The sequence below is a fragment of the Macrobrachium rosenbergii genome, chromosome 5 (assembly GCF_040412425.1).
Source record: "Macrobrachium rosenbergii isolate ZJJX-2024 chromosome 5, ASM4041242v1, whole genome shotgun sequence".
In the NCBI taxonomy this organism is placed as follows: Eukaryota; Metazoa; Arthropoda; class Malacostraca; order Decapoda; family Palaemonidae; genus Macrobrachium; species Macrobrachium rosenbergii.
Window position 1 is genome coordinate 27,574,597 of NC_089745.1, and position 23,063 is coordinate 27,597,659.

General features: G+C 36.7%; 2 protein-coding genes across 3 annotated transcripts in view; one reads left to right on the plus strand and one right to left on the minus strand.

Moving 5' to 3' along the window:
* Positions 1–10,136, plus strand: part of LOC136838625 (uncharacterized) — a 35,430-nt gene extending 25,294 nt beyond the window's left edge. For both annotated transcript variants that reach the window (XM_067103904.1, XM_067103903.1), the window contains exon 3: positions 6,236–10,136. In XM_067103904.1, coding sequence (XP_066960005.1) covers positions 6,236–7,453 — 1,218 coding nt within the window. In that variant the 3' untranslated portion in view covers positions 7,454–10,136. The remainder of the gene's footprint in view (positions 1–6,235) is intronic.
* A 4,517-nt stretch (positions 10,137–14,653) lies between these two features.
* On the minus strand, positions 14,654–15,563 carry LOC136838624 (histone H1-delta-like). Its single transcript, XM_067103902.1, has one exon. The coding sequence runs from the start codon at positions 15,458–15,460 to the stop codon at positions 14,882–14,884; it is 579 nt and encodes a 192-aa protein (XP_066960003.1). The 5' UTR covers positions 15,461–15,563; the 3' UTR covers positions 14,654–14,881.
* Positions 15,564–23,063: the final 7,500 nt, after the last annotated feature.

Genomic DNA, 23,063 nt, shown 5'->3' on the forward strand with positions numbered 1-23,063 from the left:
TGAATTTCTGTTGAGTGCTTTGGGAATTAGATGTTCTTTCGTATCTTGTCTGTCACTTGGGAGGCTGGGATCTTTCATTCTTGTTCATACCCAAGTTTTTGGTGAGAAATCATATCCTGTTGGTTGATTTCAGCTGAGAGATATGAGTTTCTCAATGTCCTCCCTTCAAGATTGTTGTTAAGACCCAGATGAGATATTACTTTGCTCAGGATACATCATGAATACTATCTTAAAAGAACCTGTTCTCTGAGGCCAGTGAGGGTGACCTGTCGTTAGTATGGGTAGGTGTTAGAAAGAACAACGTCTCTTTCTAACCTTGTTAGGCCACAAGTTCTTGGATGTCTTCCCCTGAGGGTCTGTGGTGGCTGCTTGATAAGTTGTGTAGTCACCCAAGCTCCAGTTGAACACAGAAATGTCTCTTCTGAGTACCCTAGCCCAGTATAGTCTGGAGGTGTGAATGTTGACTGATTAAACTACTTCTATCCTTTTCACCTATAACAGCAATACTTGGGCCAAAGTACAGACCAGAATCAAATGAGATACAGGTGAGTACATTTGGGCAACCATAATGCATCACCCTCAGCCCTGTCTTTTAACAATGGGGAGAGGGAACATGGTAGAGCTTATTCTGAACCCATGCGTGGTAATAGCTAATGTAAGTTGCCAGCTGACATGAAATTTCTGCAGGGAAATGTCATGGTTCTCTGAATTCCTTCTTTGCCAGAACACTTAGGGCCCTACTACTCTGGCCAACTTTTTTTGCCCGGCAGTTAGGTTACAGGAGTCATATCATCCCCAAATGAGGTTACAGGAGTCATATCATCCCCGAATGCAAGCGCAACTGGGTGGGTTTCAACTCCTGTAAGGCAACTGGATAGCATCGGAAGTGTTAACTGCTATCTTCACCATGGCTAACTTTTGTTTCCAAGTTCAACAGCTGGTTCACAAATTCTCACTGAGGACTGCATAAAAGGCTTTGGTTTGTTTACATAGAAAAAATAAATGGCTTCAAAAATTTTTTATAATTTTGCAGTGTTTGTCTTCAAAAATTTTAATGGCTGATCATATTGCAAATAATTCTGCTGTGAGAACAGATAGATGCATTGTTAGTCAAGGAAAATGGTATGATTGTTAGTTGATATGATTGCAAATCCCACTCTTGACAAAGATTTTGCCATTTTCCAGGAACAAATATCCGAGCCAAAAATGATGGTAGCAGCATAAAATATATGTTGTTCCTACACAAATACAAACCTTCATTCTGTATATTAGGATAAGCTTACGAACATGAGCTGGAACGGGAGGTTAAAAACTTAATGATAAGGTTGTTAACATTCGACAGTTGAGGAAGCCCCACCCACCTGTCGCCTTGCATTCCACTGCTTTCGGCCGCTGTTGGATGCAGATGCCTTTTCTTTGGCTCTCTGCACCTGCCTTTGCCATTTCTTACTTCATTCTCTGTGGTTTTGAGTATTTTGGTTTTTTCTTTTCATTTCCCTGTGTGATATATTTGTTGTTTGATTTGAAATGGATGAAACCATAAATTAAATAAGCCATCCTGTTCCTCTACACCAAGGAAACCTCTTGCTGTCAGGCTTTGTTCTGGGATTTGCAGACTAAGCAATTCCTTTCAAGTATCAAAGTTGACCTGAACTCACTGTGCACATCTTGCAGAAAACATTGCTGCATTAGAGAGGATCCTTGTTCTGAGGGCCAGGAGTGGCCATCAGAACAGAGGGTAAAGTTTGCGGCCAAGAAGAAGACAGTTAGGAAGACTTCACCTGTGTCGAAGACAGTCAGGAAGACCTCACCTGCGTCGTTGGAGGGGAATACTCTACCATTGACACTAAGTGAGGTCTTCGGTACCTTCCTTCCACCCACTGTTTCAACTCCCAAGGGAACTGTCTTCCCTTTTATTTTCTCACACCAAAGAGAGGAAATTCACTCTTGTAACATGTTTGAGGCTTCATTTCACTGGGAGGTGGGGATTCTTCTGTTGGCAGATACTCTCTTTCTCTCTGGGCAGAAGGAGGACCTCATACTGACTTAACTGTTCTTTAAGAACAGGAGGATGCTGTAAAACTTATGGAGTTATGAGCATCCCAGGGGATCTTGGGGGAGCTTAGTGTCAAGTCCTTGACTGAAACCTCTGTGACCACCGCCATATCTGCTGGCTCTTACACTGCTTCTGCATATGCTGTGACTCCTCATGTATCTTTTGTGATGTGTCCTGGGGAGTTAGGGGTGGTCCTCCTTTATTCCATCACCACTGCTTAGACTTTGGTGAGCATGAAGTAGAAGATGAAGAAATGCAAGAGGAAGTTGGCATCATCTGCTTTTTGTCTCCCCTGTGGAAGTCTTGCAAGACTTCTGATAGTCAGCCCTTCTCTGTGGAGAGGACTGACGGGGCTCACTAAAGGTATGGTCCATACTGCAGCATCTGTTGCTTCTGGTAAAGATGCAATTGCTATCCTTACATCTCCTGGACCAAGGGGTACCAGTACCAGACCAGTGAGCATTACTAACCAGCCCCACCAGGTCTTATGGACTGTAGGTCAGTGACCCTCTGCCAGCACACTGGACAGAAGACTGTGTAGGTAAGTTACACAATAAAGAAGCCATTTCTTGATGAATTTATGTTAGTTTAAAGGTGCATATCCTCATTTCCTCATGACAACAGGAGGAAGGAACAGACAATACCAAGTAGAGGTGTGGTGTCCCTTTCCCTGCTCCTCTCCCAGACTGGGAAGAAACATCCCAAGTTGGGCAAACCTACCAGTCTGTTCAGAGAGCACCCAGATTTCCTCCCACCAATGGCAAGTCTCCTAAGTTTTGTATTTATGTAGGAACAAATAGCAAATTTTAAAAGTAATTTGTATTTTGGTAGATCTAAGCCAGCTGTCCATGGTGAGCTAGGCTATGGCAGTTGACATTTTTCTATAGAACTTTACCTGCTGAACAAGAATTTAAAGTAATATTTTGTTGCTCGGCTATAATTAAGCAGTAAATTATCTTAGAACTGATGTGGTAAAACCCTTTCAAGAATAGCTAACAGTAAGGGGGACCAGTTGGGAATCCAGGGTTTTTGGTGGGGTAAATAACTTGGGAAAAGTTATTTCCTGTTATATATGTCATTTGGAACACAAAAAACAAGCGTAAAAAGAAGGGTAAATAAATGGATGGTGGGAACCGTTCCAAAGGCACTTTTCATTCATTACTAGTACTACTGATTCTAAGCCTTAACACGCATGCACTAGCTTTCCGTTCACCAATCAGCAGCTGCCAGTTTTCTGCGCTTAGCGAGAGCTGCGAGAGACTGGAAATTGACGTTTCCCTGAGTTATTTTACTTGCTGAACAAGAATTTAAAGTAATTACATCTTGCCAGAACATACGAGCTTGCCAGGAATCTTTAAAAATGCAGATGTGGCATGCAGCACCGTTCTGCCACGGCAACCTATAGAGGCCACCCAAGTTGAAAGCAGAAATGGTAATGTTTTGTTTCCTGTTTACGAAAGCTTCAAATAGTGTGCAGTGGAGCTAGACTATGGCAATTGACGTTTTTCTATGTTATTTTACTTGCTTTACAAGAGTTTAAGGTAATATTTTGCTGGTCGGCTGCTGCTAAACTGTAATTTACCCTTGAGCTGTGTGCGACCCACTGGTACAGAAGTGCAGTTTTCAAGGGTCAATTACATTTTAGTTACAGCCGACCGACAAAATATTATTTTAAATTCTTGTTCAGCAGGTAAAATAACATAGGAAAACGTCAATTACCATATGCTAGCTCACCGCGGACAGCCGGCTTAGAATTACATGTATTTTTCCTAACATGCAAGCCTAAAGTTATTATTTACATATACATAAAGGCCCACCTCAGCCACCCTTCTCATGTGGCACCTGGACTGAAAGGCAAAGTGAAGTGCAGACCAAAAGTTGGGCAGAGCTTACCCCCCCTACCTGGTGGTTGTTAATAACCTTGTCAGTCAGCTTTTAACACCCATTCCAGCTTGCATTCAAAACCTTATCCTATTGTAAAACTTGTTTGTATGTTAGGAAAAACACAGGTTACTTTTAAAATTTGCTATATTTAGCTAATGGTGTTAAATGTTTGATATTTTTCAAACAAATGTTATCTCTCCCAGGAGCAGATTTATTACAGTTTGAAAAGGCATAATCTAATTGTTCATTACAATTTTTCTCTGTGCCATGTGCCATGTATATTGTCTGTCATTTCAGGGTCATAAGTATGTTTTTGTTTGTATTCTACAAATACAATGTGTTCATCTACTTTTTTGTTGCTGCTTATGTTGTGAACATTTTTTTCCTGATGTTGCTTATTTCTTGGGGCAAAGAATTTTCTTTCCATTTTTTGATATAGCATATCTTGGTTTTGTGATATATGTCCCATTTATTTTCCTGAATTTTTTTCCAAACTTGTTTTAGAGGAGTATTTTTGGAGATGTCCAAAGTATATTGACTCCATAATGTTATTCTTGCTTATACAGTATGTTTAAACATGAATAAAGGTAGTTAGTGGCAGGTAGGGAAGATTGTTGGGTACAGACCCATTCACCTATCTGCCTCACTTTTAACTACAGTGTGGTACTGAAAGGATTTCATCACTTGACTGCATTCATTAATTTTGGTGGTCAAAGTTTGAACCCAAATTGCTCTTTTGTGAAGATGACTTTCATAGTAACCAAACTAGAGCCAGTGGATGGAAAATGTACCTAAAAAGGTTCAACACCATCCCCTGTGGGAGCTTCTTCCTATTACATGTAGCCTCATTTTGGAACAGACCACCAACTGAGGTTGTAAATAGTACCACTACCAACCAGTTAAAGAATAAATCAGGCAACACTATCTCTTGTATGGACTAGTCAGCCTTTGTCTCTTTTATGGACTAGATGTAAGGCATACGGTATATGACTAATAAGGTTGTGATAAAGCAAGTACAGTATGTTTTTGTAGCACCAAGGTATGCTTTTTTTTTTTTTTAATACAAACCAATTTATCATGTTATGAGCACCTGTCCAGACCCACAAGTCTTGCTGCCTTACACTTGGTTTTCATGAAAAATAAGGTAGTTAGCAGATGCATACCTCTCAACCCATGAGACCATGAATAATGTATATACTGTATTATATTATACATTAACAGGCTTTTATAAAAAAAAAACTTGTATTATATAAATATAGTGCTTTGTAGATTTGCAGTGCTACCTTAGTTACAAAAGTTATGATATGTACATGTATTAGTATCAGACATTTTATTCTCATGCTGAATACCCGTGTTAGTTGTGGTAAGCATAAGAAAGTGTAGTTGGACCCATTTTATTTCCAGTAAGAGGTTGTCTTTCCTCCTTAGTTAATTATAGGTGTGTATCAACTTGAGCGTTGTATGTTAGTTACGTATTGTAAAACTGGCTTGTATACTATGTGAATTTTTTTTTTTCTGAAAATTTTATTTTTTTATGACATGTTGCCTCAATCTTGATGTCAGAAATTTAGCGCTGCCTTACAATAATGCTTTGCATGTATCCAACATTAAATTGCCCATAATTTGTAATAATTTCAAGTATTTTTTTGAAAAATTACTCCATTACCTATTGTCCTTTGAGAAAAATTGTAATTAGTGATGCTGTACAGTTATTGTATTGAATTAGGTTAATTCTCTACGAGTAAATGGCTAAATTTTTTGTGAAATGGAGTACACAGTACAGTAGTATAAGTAAGTTATCTCGGGTTACATCTTCAAAAGTTTGGTTAAACTATCCTAATAATAATCATCTTTGGTAAATGCTCTTTGCAAAACCCCTAATTGTGCCACACGAAATAAAAAAGGATCTTTAAGGTTATTTTTTTTCTTGTCTTCAGGACAATTCATTTCTTGTAATGAAATTGTGACTTGTCTGATTGTCAGTTGCATTCTCTTTTCAGTCCTCTGCTTTTTTCCAGCCTTTTACATTTTGATGCTAAAGTTACTTATTTGGTTAAACTGTTTAATGACACGGGTAGACATTAAAAACAGATAGTAATGAGCGCTATCTGTATTGGGCTTTTGCAATACTGCCGTAAATACTGCGTGATATATCCAGTGAAGTCTTGCATTAAATAATGGTGCAGCAGGGTATGTCATTGGCCTGTATTTTTTAAATTTAAATTGGTAGCATTTTAGAAAGATGTAAGATATCTTCAATATGACAGGCGGTAATCTCACACCATCTTTTTACAGGCTGCTGACTTATTCTCCTTGTTGTTTGCCGACCTCCTCCTCTTCTTGAATGATATAGGTACCTGTGTATTGACTTTGATAATTGCTCTGCAGACTGCTGTATGTACAGTGTACAGTTTTATAAGTGGTGCAGTTATGACAGTTTGTTCAGCTGCTGTCTATTCATGCCATCTCATCCATTCATCTTACTGTGGAATGTTATCTGCAATTGTACTGGCTGCAAGTCATCTGGGTGATCTCATGGTAGCAATAAAACATGCTTTCATTCTCTTTGGCTCCTCTGTTCTCTTTATCATAAGCTTTTTGCCTAATTTGATATATTTAGTCTTCATGGGACTGCTTAACCTTTGTTCATATACATACTTAAGTTGCAGTCAAAAATTTAACAGTTTTTTAATTACAACCAATTATGCTGTTAATAACTTAAAAACAAGTTTAGTAAATTTTTTGTTTAGTATACCTGTTGATTTTGTTGTGGGGGTAATCGCTGCTGTTGCAGTTATGATTGCTGTAAAGAAAGCCCTGTTTTACATGATGGACAATATGATCTTAATCCCAGACATTCCTATACCTTCTATGATTTTAATGTTGAGGCGACGATTTATCCGATGGTATATGGCCATCGTAAGAGAAGCTCACCGTAGACCTCCTGTGGAAATTGACACTGAAGAGGAGGAATTGGAAGATGATGCTAACGATGAAAATGGTAATGACAGTAATGACAATGTACCAGATCTAAATTTGCCACAGAATCGGGCATTTGCTTATCCTTTGAATCCATCAGACCCAATTCCCATGGGACTAGAGGGAGTTGAAAATCACCAAGATGTACCTGTAGCACCTATCATACCTCCAGCCCTAGCAAGGCCTCCTATTACCCGCCAGAGGATGCGCCAGTTGGCTCAGGAGGCTGCTATTATTCAGCCCCAATCAGAGCCAGTTCCACAGCCCGAAACAAGCTCTGGGAGCATAAAAGGTCCTGGACGTGAAGTTTCCAGCAAGGTGGATGTCCAGACTTATCAGTTATATCGTGAACTTGAACAAGAACGGGAGAGCCAGCTGTGTATAGTGTGTCAGGATCAGGTCAAGTGTGTCATATTGTTGCCATGCCGTCACCTATGTCTGTGTGATGCCTGTAGGTCAGCCATTATTACTAGAGATAATATATGTCCTGTATGTAGGCGACCTATACTTGAAACCATCAGGGTGTATGTATAATGTTAATTGTGTTAACTCCCCTATCTCATCAGTAAAGTTATGAGTGACAAGAAGATTCAAGAAACTTCTTTTGTACATGACAGTCACTAAATATAAATACTGTAGTACTTAACTTTTGTACATTGCGTGTTTGTTGCCAACTGTGATTGTGAGATGTTTTATTTAATTACTTTAGTTAAGTTGTATAATTTTTGGATATCAGTATTCAGAAAGCTTGTGACTGATTAAAAGTATGAGACTGGGAACTAGAAGCTTACATTTCAAAGGCCACACCATAGGTGTAATGTCTACTTTGTGCATCGTCTCTTGATACTGCATGAGTAAAATAACCATAGAAAGGTTTTGGAAAATTGATCAGTTGCTATATATTATCATGCCCACCATTTTAAGAAAATGTTTGTGGGTTTAGTCATTCTATGATTATTGTCATTTTGAATTATAGTTTGGTGAGTACACTTTATGCAGCATTTATGTTGTGTGATCTTTAGCTCCCCCTGATAAAGCTGCAGCAGCAATTGTATTTACTAGCCATGAACAAATTGGAGGACCTGTATTCCTGAAAAAAAATGTTAAGAAATAATTGAGGTTTTAAGGAAAATTCTTGTGTATTAATGGATGTGCACATTGGAGATGTTTTCATTTATATTTAGTTTGAGAGTTAATAGGAAACGTTAGTGCTTGTTGTTTGCGTGGATGAATAATAAGTGACTGCCAGCAAAAAATTACTGCATTTCATTTGTAAGAAGGCTTCTCAGGAATGTGCTGTTTCGAAGTATTGTCTTTGTACTGATGAAGTATTTGCTTCTGCAGGGGTACTGTCAGTCCACCCATTGCAGTAGTTGCTCAGCTTCTTGTCTGCCATATTTTCATTCAATGCCTTCTTGGAAAATGTCTATTATTCGACTCAGGACTGCCTGGAGAATTCTTGGCAGCGTTATAACCAGGTCGTAATGAGAAAATATGTACAGGCCAAGGTTTTCAGTGAAAATAAGGGACCATTTATTTTTCTATTAGTAGCATGTTTGAACATTGCTATTTGACAAAAATGTACCTGAGTAAGTTACTCTTTCCAATATATTTTAGAATATCCTTCTGTTGCTGAATACTGGGGTCAGCCTGATACTTTTACAAGTTTATGCTCGTGTATGTGTTAGTGCAATAACTTTATTATGGCTCCATATATGCATAGCTTTAGATAATTTTTTCAGTATATAAATTCTCTTGTCTTATTACAATTATTTGCCTTGAAAGGGAAAAAGGAAAAGGGATGTTTAATTTGAAATAAAGAGTGAATTAATTGTCACTTGTGGTGGACTTTAATTAGCATTCAGTGACAAATAGCAGGCATATTTATGACTATGAGAAGACTGAAAATGCCCAAGTTTCTCACTGTTGTGTTCTGTTCATTTAGATGTTGAATGAAATCTGCATCCTATTTTTAAAGGAAATGGACAGTAAAATTTAATTGCTAAATACATTGCAGCTTTTTATTTGCATAAGAAGCAATGATATTTAGCAGTGTTGGAAATGAGAATAAAATGCATGCAATATGCAAGCATTTTAAGCCACAGAACCCTAGAACATCTGATTCACAAGTGCACTTTATAAAACTCACCATCCCTTCAAGGGATTATCTTGGGAAGTAATCCCCATATTTGGAGGTGTGTATAGAAGTTTTTTGTTCCTAAGTTAAGACTAGCTGTCTATATAACTACTAAGCTTGTTACTCAAAATTTGGCTTTGATCTTATCTTGCTAAGATGCCAAGATTGACTGTTGTGCTTATTAGGTCTCATTGGCTATGTGTGATTTCAGAACAGAAAGATGCTGTAGTTTGAATTCCTAGATTTTTTCTTTTAATGTGCAAAGTTAGAATTGCCACTGGTATGTTATGTTTTCAGAAAATGTTTGATACATATTGTGACGGATTTACTATGGTGTATGTATGATAAGATGGTACATGATCTGATTTAATTTTTAAAGTTGTATGCAGTGTATACCTTTCATAAATGGCATTACTGTATACAAAAAGGGTTTTGTATTTGCTTTTATTATTTTTGCTCCTTCACTGAATCAGTGTCTCTGTTGTTCACTGAGTTTGAGTTTAGTTCATTTTTGTCATGTGATATTTTTTAATGAAAAATATGGAGTGAGAAGTTGAATTAAATGGATTTTTAAAATGTAGCTGATCTGTATTTCCTACTGCTGATACCTATGTTTAAGAGTCTGATGAACTAGAATTCTTATGCTGTACAAATTACAAAGGTTCACTTTTGCTGATTTTCTTTTCTACTGTATGATTTGTTTACATTTCTGTGATTTGTGTTTGAGTTTGAATCTTGTATTCGTGGCATTTTTGTAGAAATTGCTGTGATATTTTGTAACAAAATCTCTCTTTATTTAAAACTGAGTCATGTTATGGTGTTTATATTTTGAAGATAAGCAGTTATTGTGATTTTTACTAAAAGTCTGTAATTATTTTAGTTAACATGTCTATATGGGATTTGTTTTATCTTATTCAATTAAGCCCCTTAGTTAACTCAGCAACATAATATTGTGTATACCTTTAGACTGGTATGCATAGCATGTTAGTAAAGTACAGGCTACTGAAATTTTGTATGTACTGTAATTATTTCTTGAAGCAATAAACCTGATTTTAATCTTCAATAAAGATTTGTATGTTATCTTGAACTCTGCTTATCCCATATTGTTTTAAGAATGTGTTATGTAAACTATCATGTTTTGTCTGATGATTGTGAAGCTAGCAATAATTCTTGAATGAATGATTCTCTGTGTTCTCAGTTGAAAATGTAAGTTGTTGAATCTTTCCAGTTTATGTTGTATTGCCACGTGGGATGAAACTATTGTATTATTTTGATTTTTATAAGTAGCTAGAGATAAGTCAAAGATAAATGGGTGGATTGTTTTGTGTAACTTTGGAGGACTCCTATGTATAGAAAGGTCTGGTTAGAAATTGCTGACAAAACCAAAGCTATGCGCAAGAGTTGACTAAAATGTTAAGTAACTTTTACTTACATCCAACAAAATGACTTCAGCTTCCTTGTTGTTTACATTTAAAATCTCATGAAGTGTGAATTGCAGTCAAATGCAGTACTAGATCCTAATTGAGGAATGGATACATCTTGAGAGAACATAGCTTGCAAAGACTGCTTGGCTGATTGGAAATGCTGTTCAGAAGATTTCACACTATGTAATTAACATCCTAAATGCAATACAGTACAGGAGATTGAGAGTTCAGATTACCAGTGTTAGAAGTATATGGTCTTTTAGATATTTTGTCAGTTAGGATACTGCTATGAAAGATAACAGTGATAGTTTTTCAGAGTACAACAGTCAAAAGTTAATCTGGTGCTTATATGTATATACATTAAACAACATTGTCAAATACAGTTTTTCAGTGTCTTGGGTATTTTGTTGTAAAGAAGTTAACAAAGGCCATGGCTAAAGGAATTTTGTTGTAAAGAAGTTAACAAAGGCCATGGCTAAAGGATTTATGTACTGACAATTTCCAAGTTCTGGAAACAAATCAATCAAGGAAACTGTCAAGTTCTTTAGATTGAGATATAATTTAATAAATGAAATCAAACCTATTATTGATAGACAAATCCTTCAAGCTATCCCTGTGACAGGGAAATAAATTAAGTTTAGTGGTCTGGTTAAACCACTTGATAAGTGCAAGGAAACAGACCTTGGACATCTTGTGTGGGAAGAGATGAAAGAGAATAGACAAAGAGTGAAAAACAGAAAGTAGAGCAGTTGGGCCCTGAAGGTTTGCTACAAAGAACACTTTGTACACTATACCATCTGTGATATGCAGCTCAAGGGACACTTAGAGGTAACCCCACCACTCACTCTATAGATACCGTAGGTAGTTATGTAAGGTACCCGTTCGGCCCCCAGCTGCATTGCTTTCATCCTTTTACTTTTTTTCTGTTCTCTTTGGTGTCTTTCTTCTTGGCTGACAGAGTTCTGTTACTAACTGACGTCTTGCCGGCAAGATGGATGTAGGAAGAAAGGCTAAGGAGAATATGGTTATTGGAAGGGGGCTTCCAGGCTTGCGTTTCAGTTCCTGATGTTTTGTTATTTAGTGTCTAAATATCTGAAACATTAAAATGGAGTGTACTGTATTTTACACCTATTTCATGTTTTGCTTTGGTTATGGAATGGAATATAAAATGCAGGCTAATTGAGGGCCCTATGAAGTCATTCAGCCCTGAAAGGAAAGCTGTGAATAAAAAAAGTTTTAAAGTGTAACAGGAGGAAAACCTCACAGTTGCATTTTTAAACAGTTGTCAGGAGAGGGTGGAAAGTAAGATGGAAGATAAAGAATATGAACATAGGTACAGTGAAAGGAATGAAAGGATTTGCAGCTAGGGGTTGAAGGGACGCTGCAAAGAACCTTAAGTGATGCCTACAATGCACCGTGTGAGGTACACTGACGGCAATACCCCCGTCTGGGAGTTTTGCATTAGGTATAGGAACATTTTACTTCAAGGAGCGATAAGGTACAAGCATACAGAGAGGGATATTTTTAAAACCCAATTTTCATACTCTGTATTATATTTTCTGTGAAGTTTGATATCTACTTTTAGCTGTTTTAATGAAGATGAAAATTTAAGCTTAGTGGTTAGCCTGAATTACAATTGCACTTAGCACAGAAATATGTTCAAGCATATGCAGTATTTTATGTTTACATCCTCTGATATTACTTGTTGACCCAAAAGATTTACCATATATATACTCAACAGTGAATATGCAAGTCTGTAGTTTTCCTTGTACTAGGTAGGAAGTAAGTGCTTTAGTCTTATTGCATTAGCCAGCAGTGATTGTCAGGTTTTAGCAACAAATCAGCTAAGAGAATCTGGAAGTCTTCAACAGTTTTCAGTATTTTAACTAATACATTTTTAAAGATCAGCATTTAATTAAGTAAAATCAGAATGTTATTATTAAGATTAAATCCTTTGGGCCAGTCATAACAGGGTTAAGAATTTTAACTCTAAAGCTACTTAATGCAGTAATAAATCTTATTGTGTAGAATGAATAGTGCAACTGTATGTGATTGCATAGTAGTCAGAATTATATATGAAATATATATCTACAATTAATTTGAGCCTTTTGGCAAACTGACCGGGTAACAGTTGTTACACAAACTGGTTGGATAGTCAAGTTCTTTTTAAAGAAAGCCAATGGATGAAAAATGTTTCACCTATTTTGTCTTTTTACTACATTCAAAATGAAAAGAAAGATTTATTCCTAGTAACTGATGCCACTCACTTGAGTTAATTCAGTCTCAGCTTTTCTTGTTTTTAAATATTTCTATTGTTTTCAGAGGGAATAACATGCTGCTGTTATTTAAGACCAGATATGATTCCCATACTTAGAATTATGGTATGAAAAATGTGGACTTGATTTGGCATTAATGTTGGAGGGGAGTAATTTCACGAAATCAGGAATCTTAAACTGTCTTGTGTGTGGGGAACTCAAGCTGTGAAAAGGTAAGTTCAATCTAGCAATTATGTTAAAGTAAATTGAAATTCTTGCAATTAATAAGTGTCAGACATTTACTTGGTCAGAATTAAAATCCTTTAATTCTGGCTCCTGTTCTATATTGTATGAAACTTCTCTGCAGTTGGTTTGGTAAAGGTTGGAACACATATACTATATAATATATATATATATATATATATATATATATATATATATATATATATATATATATATATATATTATATATATTAACCACATCTTTGTGACATTTATTATTCACCAACATTAAGCTACTGAAGCCAGCAATATCGAGTTTGCTTTACCTCGGAAATAATGCCAGAGGGGAATTATAATTAATTAAAAGCGAGTCACCTGATTGACTTCACCACCCACAGTACCTAGATCCGACTTCTGTGACAATTTCTGTTACCACCAGTATATTGGAAATGGAATATAAAATTTAAGCCAAAGGCCAAAGTGCTGGGACCTAAGAGGGTCATTCAGCACTGAAAGGGAAATAAGAGCAAAGAAAGTTCTCCAGGAAAACCTCGCAGTTGCACAATAAAACAGCTGTTGGAAGGTGGAAAGTAAGATTGAAAAAATGAATGGAGGCATAGTAAAAAGAATGAAAGGAGTTACAGCTGGGGGCAAAAGGACGCTACAAAGAACTTTAAGCAATGCCTACAGTGCACTAATAGCACTATCCTCCTACCGGGTACCACTGAAAGAATTTTCCAGTAACACCAGTATCTTGTACTTCCTGTGAAACCTTTCAAGTTTTAAGTTTTTCATATTAAGGGAGTTGGTTCCAAATTTTGCCTAATTTTCTCAGATAATGTTTGTTTTCGGTCTGAACATCCCTATTGGATTTTTTTTGTCTCGAATCTTCATAAAAACATGAAAAATGTTGTATATATGATTCTTGCAAACTATTTCTCACAATAAATAAAAAATATTTGTATATAACAGGATTTGATCACCCAGCGGTAGTATTAAACATGGTGTAACAGTAGAATGAATGTTTCGCGTTTAGTACTAACCCTCATGTGGAATGAAGTTAAGGACCGGAAACGAACTTTTATAATTTTCTCTTCTAATCCTCAGGTGTAACTACAGGTAATTTTAATTAGTTTCAAGTTTGAGGCAGGTATGATAACGGAATGATTTTTTTTTTTTTTTTACTTAAAATCGACCTTTTGGCAGTACCTGAATTAGATTTTTGGCTGTGTAACTGTGCCGAAGTCAGGTTTCGATTTCAGGGTTGGCAACCGACATTTAACTTTACCAGTAGGTAGGGCTATGCAGTCAAGCGGTCATTTAACCAACATTAGTATTTTTCTCCCATATAAATTACTATGTCCATATGGCTAGCCAACCATTGCTTGGGCACTGTCAACCATTCTTATTCTCCCTTGATAAACTTTCTTTACCTCAATTTTATCAGAGTAGGATTTCCCATTAACATTGGTTTATTTTTTCTATGGCACTTTCGTGATTAAAACATTTTCATTAAATGTAAAATTTTAACAAGTTAAAAATTGCTAATTTATTTAATATTTTAAGATAAACTGCTGGTAGTTTTCAAGATTTGGGAATCTTTAGTCAGGTTCCAAAAAAATTAAATTTTTTTCTGTGACTTGAATCTGATATAGTAATGACCCATGAAAATAGAGGAGGCAACAAAGACTCAAAATCTAGAAATACTTTATTTCACATATTTACACACAAGAGATCTTTTGTATGTGAGAATGTTCAGGTACAGTCATATTAGAAAAAATCTTAATAGTAGAAAAATTCACTTCTTACAGAAGTACACCATTCGATCGCACCTAAAGATGCCTTTTGGGGATTCCATCTTAATCTAAAATCATTCATTCGTCGAGATCCATTCAAACACTTTCGTCGGGGTCAGAGGTCACATTTACTTCTTCGCGGGTTTCTTGGCCTTCTTTGGTGCGGGCTTCTTGGCAGCTGGCTTTTTGGCGGCCTTCTTGGCTGCTGGCTTTTTCGCGGGCTTCTTGGCAGCTGGTTTCTTCGCGGCTTTCTTGGCTGCTGGCTTTTTAGCAGCCTTCTTGGCTGCGGGCTTCTTAGCTGGCTTTTTGGCTGCAGGTTTCTTGGGAGACTTCTTGGCTGCTGGCTTCTTCACGGCTTTCTTGGCAGGCTTTGCGTCGTCCTTGGCAAGTTTGAACGAGCCAGAGGCCCCAGCGCCCTTGACCTGCTTGAGTGCCCCAGAAGTGACACCCTTCTTCAGGGCAAGCTTCAGTCTGCTTCCAGCCTTCTTCTCGTCACCAACCTTGTAATTCGCGACGATGTATTTCAAGATTGCCTGACGAGACGAGCCGTTCCTTTCCTTCAAACTTTTCACCGCAGCGGCAATCATAGTCCCGTAAGGAGGGTGAGTTGGTTTAGCAGCGGGTTTTTTCGCCTTGGGCTTCTTTTCTTTCTTTTCCTTTGCGGGTGCTGCAGGGGCAGCGGCAGCAGGAGCTTCAGCGTCAGCCATGGCGAATAGGTAACGAATACGACGGCGAAATCAACACGCACAGGGGGAGCACGCACGTGCTGCACGAGTGGATGCTGGGACTAGACTTAGACGAATTTTGTTGGGCCCGAGACATAAATGCCTTCGTGCGGACGGAAACGTGGCACTGTAAACACTCGCACCCGTTTTCGTTCAAGTTGATCCGTCGTCGCAACCATTTGTGTTTGTTAATTCAGTTCCTTCAATTATTATACGTGTTGGAATGTGTTTTTTGTGTCTTTTCGTGTGCACGCCGAGAGAATATACGTTTGGCAACGTTTCCGAAGCATTATTCGTCAGGTGCGATCTTGTATCTTTGAGATATATGTTCAAATATGAAGGGGACTTCGTTCTAAAACTCGATATATTCTTATTTAAACTCATATGTTCAAATTAATTACCTGTCTGTGTACCTTTTTATTTTACAAGATGAAAGAAGAATTATTTATCTTTGATGGAAGTGGAAAATCTACAAGGAAAGAGTTGAAGCGAGCTTGTAATAAATGTTTCAATTTGGATGAACAAACACAGATTTCTTCAAGTACGGCCATTTGTTGGCAGTCTAAGAATAGGTATAGATGGGTTTTATTTTGTTAAAATACCAGGACAGAATTTCATCTATGTATGAAGTGATCCAGAGTTGTATTCTGATTAATACGATATAATTTGAAGTCAAAACCATGTTTTCAGACGGCGTAATTCGAGATATAGAGATGAAAATAGTGAAGCCTATACCAGTCTCCATTGCCGTGTAGACTGCGAAATAGGGCGAGGTGAGGCTTTGGATAATCTTGGTATTTTCTTCAGTAAATAGAGAGTTATGTGAGATATTTTGTCATTTTGCTAAGGAAAATAGATAGAACATCATTATTCCAACTCTGATAGGCAGTATTAGGCCCTATCAAGCAGGTGTAACCGATTTATGGATCAAAATAAGCTTAACGTCTAAGCCACATCCGCTGGCGCTGTTCAAGAGGTGGTATATGCAAGAAAACAAAGGAGTGAATCATTTTTCATATTTCTCACTTCGATATTGATTGATTCTTTGTTATTTTGGTATAAGAATGTTTAAATGGGTGTCACCGATGTTTTAGCTACTTCTTTATATGGAAATGGTATGCACATATGGAATTAGAGTCCATTTTACATAAGCCTACCGCGAATTTTTTATGGCGTTGCGTACTGCGATGTAGGCTATGGTTTTGCGTATGCTTGAAAATATGATTGTTGTATGAACTGGATACTATATATGTTTTCAGATGCGAAACGCGTAAGAAGAATTTTTTGAAATATTGTTTAGGAACAAAATCCTGTCTTAGTGTGACAGTAATGCGTTTTATTCCATCCCCGCTCGAAATCGATGCAAAAGTATAAATCAAATCATTGCAAGCATAGAGTATCTCACTATTAGGTTAGTTCATAATTAGTTGGTTTTATATGTGTTGATGATTGTTAATGATTCATGGACAGTCTTTATGTGATGCCAGAGGTTCCGAGGAATATTTCCTCATTTTTTGCATGTGTATATAGTGAGTTACAGACCAGCGGAATGAAATTAGGACAGTTTTGCATTCACGAGGCTTTCCATATATTTTGAGTCAGACCTGAGTAATGAAATTAGGACACTTTGTGATGACTTATGCCAAAAAAAAACTTGTACACGGGCTTTAGATTTTGGTATTTGAATAACTTATATAATTACAAAGCGTCAAGTTTTTATTTATTTGAAGCAGTTACTATACGGAGAAGTAAAGGTATTAAACCGACTGCTTTAAAAGTAATATAAGCGTTACAGTACAAACACTTCGATTACTTGGAAAATAGGTTTTAACACCATTATTGGTACTGATGTTCCTGTTGTTGGTGTCATTAATGCTGTTGTTGTGAAGATAGAATCGCTCTTATATCAATTTAAAAGATACATAGTGTGATATATATCCTATCTTGCTACTACCATCCGTGTAGAATTCATTATGTTTGTTTCTATGCATTTTGTAGGCATCAGAGTTTTGTTGAAGTTCAGAAGTCTTCAGTGTTATTCTTATACCGTTATGTGTGTGTGTGTATATATATATATATATATATATATATATATATATATATATATGTGTGTGTGTGTGTGTGTGTGTGTGTGTGTGTGTGTATAGACGGATAGATTATGTGACGTAGAACTCCCCATATATATATATATATATATATATATATATATATATATATATATATATATATATATATATATATATATATATGTGTGTGTGTGTGTGTGTGTGTGTGTGTGTTTATGCGTGTGAGTGTATTGATTTTAATTGTTTTCTAGCAGCTTTCAACCTTGACTCTACTGCAATGCAATGTCATAATTTTGTCGTGTCTTACCTACTGTGATATTCCTTTTATTGAGCTGAGAAAACTAGTTCTATTTTCATACGCGACTGTGGCAGATATTATGCCTGCCAAACGTCATCTCCTGCATAGCCCCGTGTGTGTGTTTGTGTGTGTGTGTGTCTGGGAAACATTCTCCTCAGCTTCGCATTGGTATAGAGTTGGATGAACGCTTGTAAGAATAGCGCAAGGAGTCCTAATCAAACTGATTCAATTTATTTTTTGGGCTGAATTTTAGGGATAACGTTTAAGCTGCAGGAAACGTGCAAAGCCCACGTGTCGTGTTGCCCCCATATGGTAAATGCATGGGAGTGTGCGTATCGAGGTTGGGAGAAGAGATGGACAATGAAAGGTTCTTGGAGTAAGACCAAAGGTGGCCGGGTACGCCAGCTGTGATTTCTTTCCCGCTCGTCTCTTCATTATTTCCCCCCTGTTTCTAGTTATCAACAATGTTCTTGAGCATTATACTCCTGATAGGTAGAGATACTTATGTCCAATTTGATTTGAACAACGTTAAGAATTTCAAGAAACTCGAACTCCGATCGCGACCTCATTTTAAACGAACTTTTATGAAAGCAAACGGAGGGAAGAGTTTATCGATCGGGGTGGCCCTGACGTCATAGGTAGCCAGCGCCAAACTGCAGCTGGTCCGTTGGCGGGAAATTTGAAATTCCAATACTGCCATCGATTTCCCTTCGTTACCCTTAAATGTCACAGTCGTTTATTATCTGTAATAGCATTTTTTCAAGGGAAACGTTGTGGTACATGGAATATTTACATTTCAGCACGATTTTTTAAGGAATACCATTGGTCAGCTTAACAAGTTGGACTGCTTATACGTTTGCCTGAGCTTTGTCAAGGCTCCTGATACGCAAGAGAGTTTTTGAGGGAGGTGGGAAGCGAAGGCCAGTAGGGTGGGGTTGAGGGGTTGGGGGTTGGAGTGAAGAGAGCAGGAAATGCTTTATTTGCCCAGATACGCAGGCATCGATCTTGTGCTTGTGTTGTGCTTTGAGTCGATATTGCCATCAAACGCCCTTGGCTTGTTTTTAGGTGAAATTCGTAAACACCATTGTAATAGATGCTGCTTGGTGTAGCGGTCCTTTGAAAGATCTTTATTCTGTTCACATCGGAAGTTTCAAAATGGATAGTTCAGCTTCAAAGTCGGTGTCATATATCTGAAACTTGATCTGAAAATATGCTTATGAACTTAATCTTATATCAATGCATGCGCTTACATAGACATGCGCAAGCATAGGCCGTGATTTGCATTACTTTTGTTACTCTGTGTCATTTTTCTTTTCCTGTTGATCGATATACAGTACTTCCTCCCAGTCTCTCTTTAAACTGTGATTCATTTCGTCCAAAACTGAATTATGATGCTCAGACACGGCATAGCCTTTTCATTAATCCAGACTGCCGTACATTATGCTCGCGGCAAAGGAATGGTGTGGGTATAAGGACACCTTTAAGGTATCGGAAACCACGTGGTGGTACTAGCACAGGAAATTGCGCAGTTGGCTAGATAGTAACTTTATTTTTTAACAAATATAATTGAGTTCTTCGTTCTGTTATGCACGTGCCATCGGAATTTGATCTGATCTTAGTTCGGGTTCCGATATCCATTTACTATGGGGTTTTCGCATAAAAAATACTCATAACATTTATGTGGAAAAGTGCTACTAATTTCGGAAATATTTAAAATCAGGAATTTATAAAGTAATATTTTCAATCTGTTCTTTTACCAAATGGAAATAATGCAAATAACGTATGAGAAGTAAGCCTAAATGCGGAATCTCGACTTCTTTTACGGTAACTTGCTTGGACATCCAACAGCGCTCTCTCTCTCTCTCTCTCTCTCTCTCTCTCTCTCTCTCTCTCTCTCTCTCTCTCTCTGTGTGTGTATGTGTGTGATGTTATTCACCTGTTATTCATGCACAACCTGTAATATATATTCCTCAGAGCCAGGAGAAAAACATCCCTAAGCAGACGCATGTTGCTAAGGGCTATATCGATTCGCCGTGACAACGTTTTGGAAACAACGGTTTGACCTTTGCGTCTTTCGTTGCTATTTACTTTTTCATGTGAAAACTCACCTTATGCAGCACTTGAGAGAGAGATCTTCAAAGGGCATTTTGGTTAAACTTATGAGTTTTATGTCACTGTTGTACAATGCTTATATATATATATATATATATATATATATATATATATATATATATATATATATATATATATATATATATATATATATATGTATATATATATATATATATATATATATATATATATATATATATATGTAATATATATATACATATATATATATATATATATATATATATATGTAATATATATGTATACAGTATATATATATATATATATATATATATATATATATATATATATATATATATATATATATGCATGCGTCACATGGTGCATAATATTAATTCAATCATCATCACTGGTATCATTATGAAGAAATGACAAATGTTCGAGTTTGAAGGTTTGAAATCCCTAATACAAAGTGCATTCGCCAAGTATTTGGATATAGCGTAAAAGTATAATTTCATTGCAGTGGCACTACAGTAAGGGCTGAAAATATTTAAGTAATTGTTATTGCTATAGAAATTGTTTGTATGTGTTGTTAAGTATGTGATTGTATTTCATTTGTTCAAAAGTAATTTTAATGCTTATTTGTGCAGATATCTATATGTTTTGATGCACTCTGGAAAATACAAACGGTACTCAGTCCTGGGGAGGGAGAGAGAGAGAGGTGGGGGATGAGGTGCTATGGATTCAGATGGAAGTCATGAAATAATAACAATGTGTTTGGACCAAATTGTGGGTATATAAAAGCATCAGTAATCTCCCTTCGCCTAAGTTAGACAGGCTGGATTCGCCTCTTTAATGTGTTTGTACTGTATATTAATAATGTGTTTACAGTTGTTTTCTCATATTTCCCAGTTTGGTTTGCTCTAAAACAATTTCATAATTATTTCTTCTCTAATATCAGAATGTCTAATAATAATAATAATAATACTGTAAAATGTCAATGCATCGTAATGATGATAATATTGGTTTCTTCATTGCATTGCAAAGATTGGCTTTTGTGCTGAAACCATCGCTGATCTCGCCTCAGCACGGACAGATTCAGTGACGTCAACGTTCTTTCATACAGGCTTTGCATCTGTGTGTATTTGTGTGTACTGTATGTTAGTGTGTGTCTGTGTGTGTGTGTGTGTGGAGAGAGGAGGAGGAGGAGCATCTAATTTCCTTATTGCATTTGATTATTATTTTTTTGTTTTTGTTTTGTATAGAAGTACAGGAAACGATAATGAGCTCTCTTAATGAGAGAGGTTTCTTGATATCTTTGATTATTATAAATGAAGCTAACAAGTATTTTTGGCTACAGTGATTCCAGCCCTTTTAGATGAACTTCTTTTATTCACTTTGATAATACACAGACACACACACACACACACACACACACACACACACACACACACACATATATATATATATATATATATATATATATATATATATATATATATATATATATATATATATATATATATAATATAATCCCACAGGAAAATTACAGGCAGAAGTTCAGTACCAAGCGCTATCACGTTTATTAACGCATCGTCTGGGGAAAGCGCTTGGTACTGAACTTCTGCCTGTCATTTTCCTGTGGGATTCACATACACACTGAAGCCACGTGCATCTACTGTGATTTCTTAAGCATATATACTGTGTATATATACATATATATAATATATATATTATATATATACTTATTAATTATGTTTATAAGTTTGACCTTAGCTTCTTGTCATATCTTTGAGGTGCATTGTAGATTTCACGTGTACGTGCGTGTATTGTTAGTGCGCTTGTACGTGAAAAAGAGAGTCAATAGGCGTTTTACTGAATCGGTTTTCCCAGCGTTTTAAGTTTTTTTTTTTATTAAAACGCAATTATGTCCTCATAGGCTAATAGTGTCAATCATTTATCAAACAATTATAAGCAAATTCGAGTGTTAACAGGAGTTTTACTGAATCGGTCTTCCCACCGTTTCGTCTTATTTTATTCGAAACGCAATTTCGTCCTTATAAGTTAATATTGTCGGTCATCTATCGACAATTATAGGCAAATTCCGAGAGAGAGAGAGAGAGAGAGAGAGAGAGAGAGAGAGAGAGAGAGAGAGAGAGAGAGATTTTCCATAGAAAAAATCCGCTCCGAGAGAGAGAGAGAGAGAGAGAGAGAGAGAGAGAGAGAGAGAGAGAGAGAGAGAGAGAGATAAAAACGGTTCTCAAAGAGATTACAAAAAGAAAGCTGTTCCAATGAACCAGATATATCTGGTTGCAGCTTGCTGGTTACCGTGGGCTACCTTTCGTCTGGTTGAGATTTTGCTTGCGGGAGGGTAACTCGTTATTATTATTATTATTATTATTATTATTATTATTATTATTATTGTTATTATTATTATAGAAAGCAGAAAGTAGAAGGTATGTAGAAATCAGTCTTAGTTATTAGTTTGACGTAAATGAATGGTCTTTGAACGAGCACCCATGTTTACGTTTGACGAAATGATTAATTGGTTACTTTGAATTGCTGCTATAGCTGAGACCGAGTGGGTAGTGTCTGACTGTATTCATCAGGATTACGCAGAGCTCAGATAACGTTCCAGTTATTCAGATGAGTCTATTTCAATACCAATAGTCTTTGAAGTAGCTTGTCGGAGCCTCCCGCTGAAGTCACGTGATCAGTTGCTCGGTTTGTTCAGACTTACTATGTACAGCAATTGTCCTTTTCTTCTGAGGCACCAAGAGTCAATACCATCATAATTTTAATGATTTTGTTACAGGTTACTTAGCATTTTGTGTGGGATTGTTCGATTGAAAACGATCTCTTTGAGTTTCCCAGTGATTGTGATTAAACAGACTTTCAGTTACGCAAGTGTAACATATTGCTGTGCCTACGATTTCTTATTTTTCAAGTCACTAGAATATTAGATGTTGCAGAAGCAATGTACTGTATGTGTTTGTTAAATGTTCTTGCTAGCGCAGTAGGTAGTGTGCGATGGAACGTTGACATGCAAAATGCAAATGCCTAACATTACTTAATAGAGCAATATTATACCTACCCATACCTAGCCACCCTTTTCACAGGTCTCTTTCAAGCAGGTCTGAGTCTTTCAACC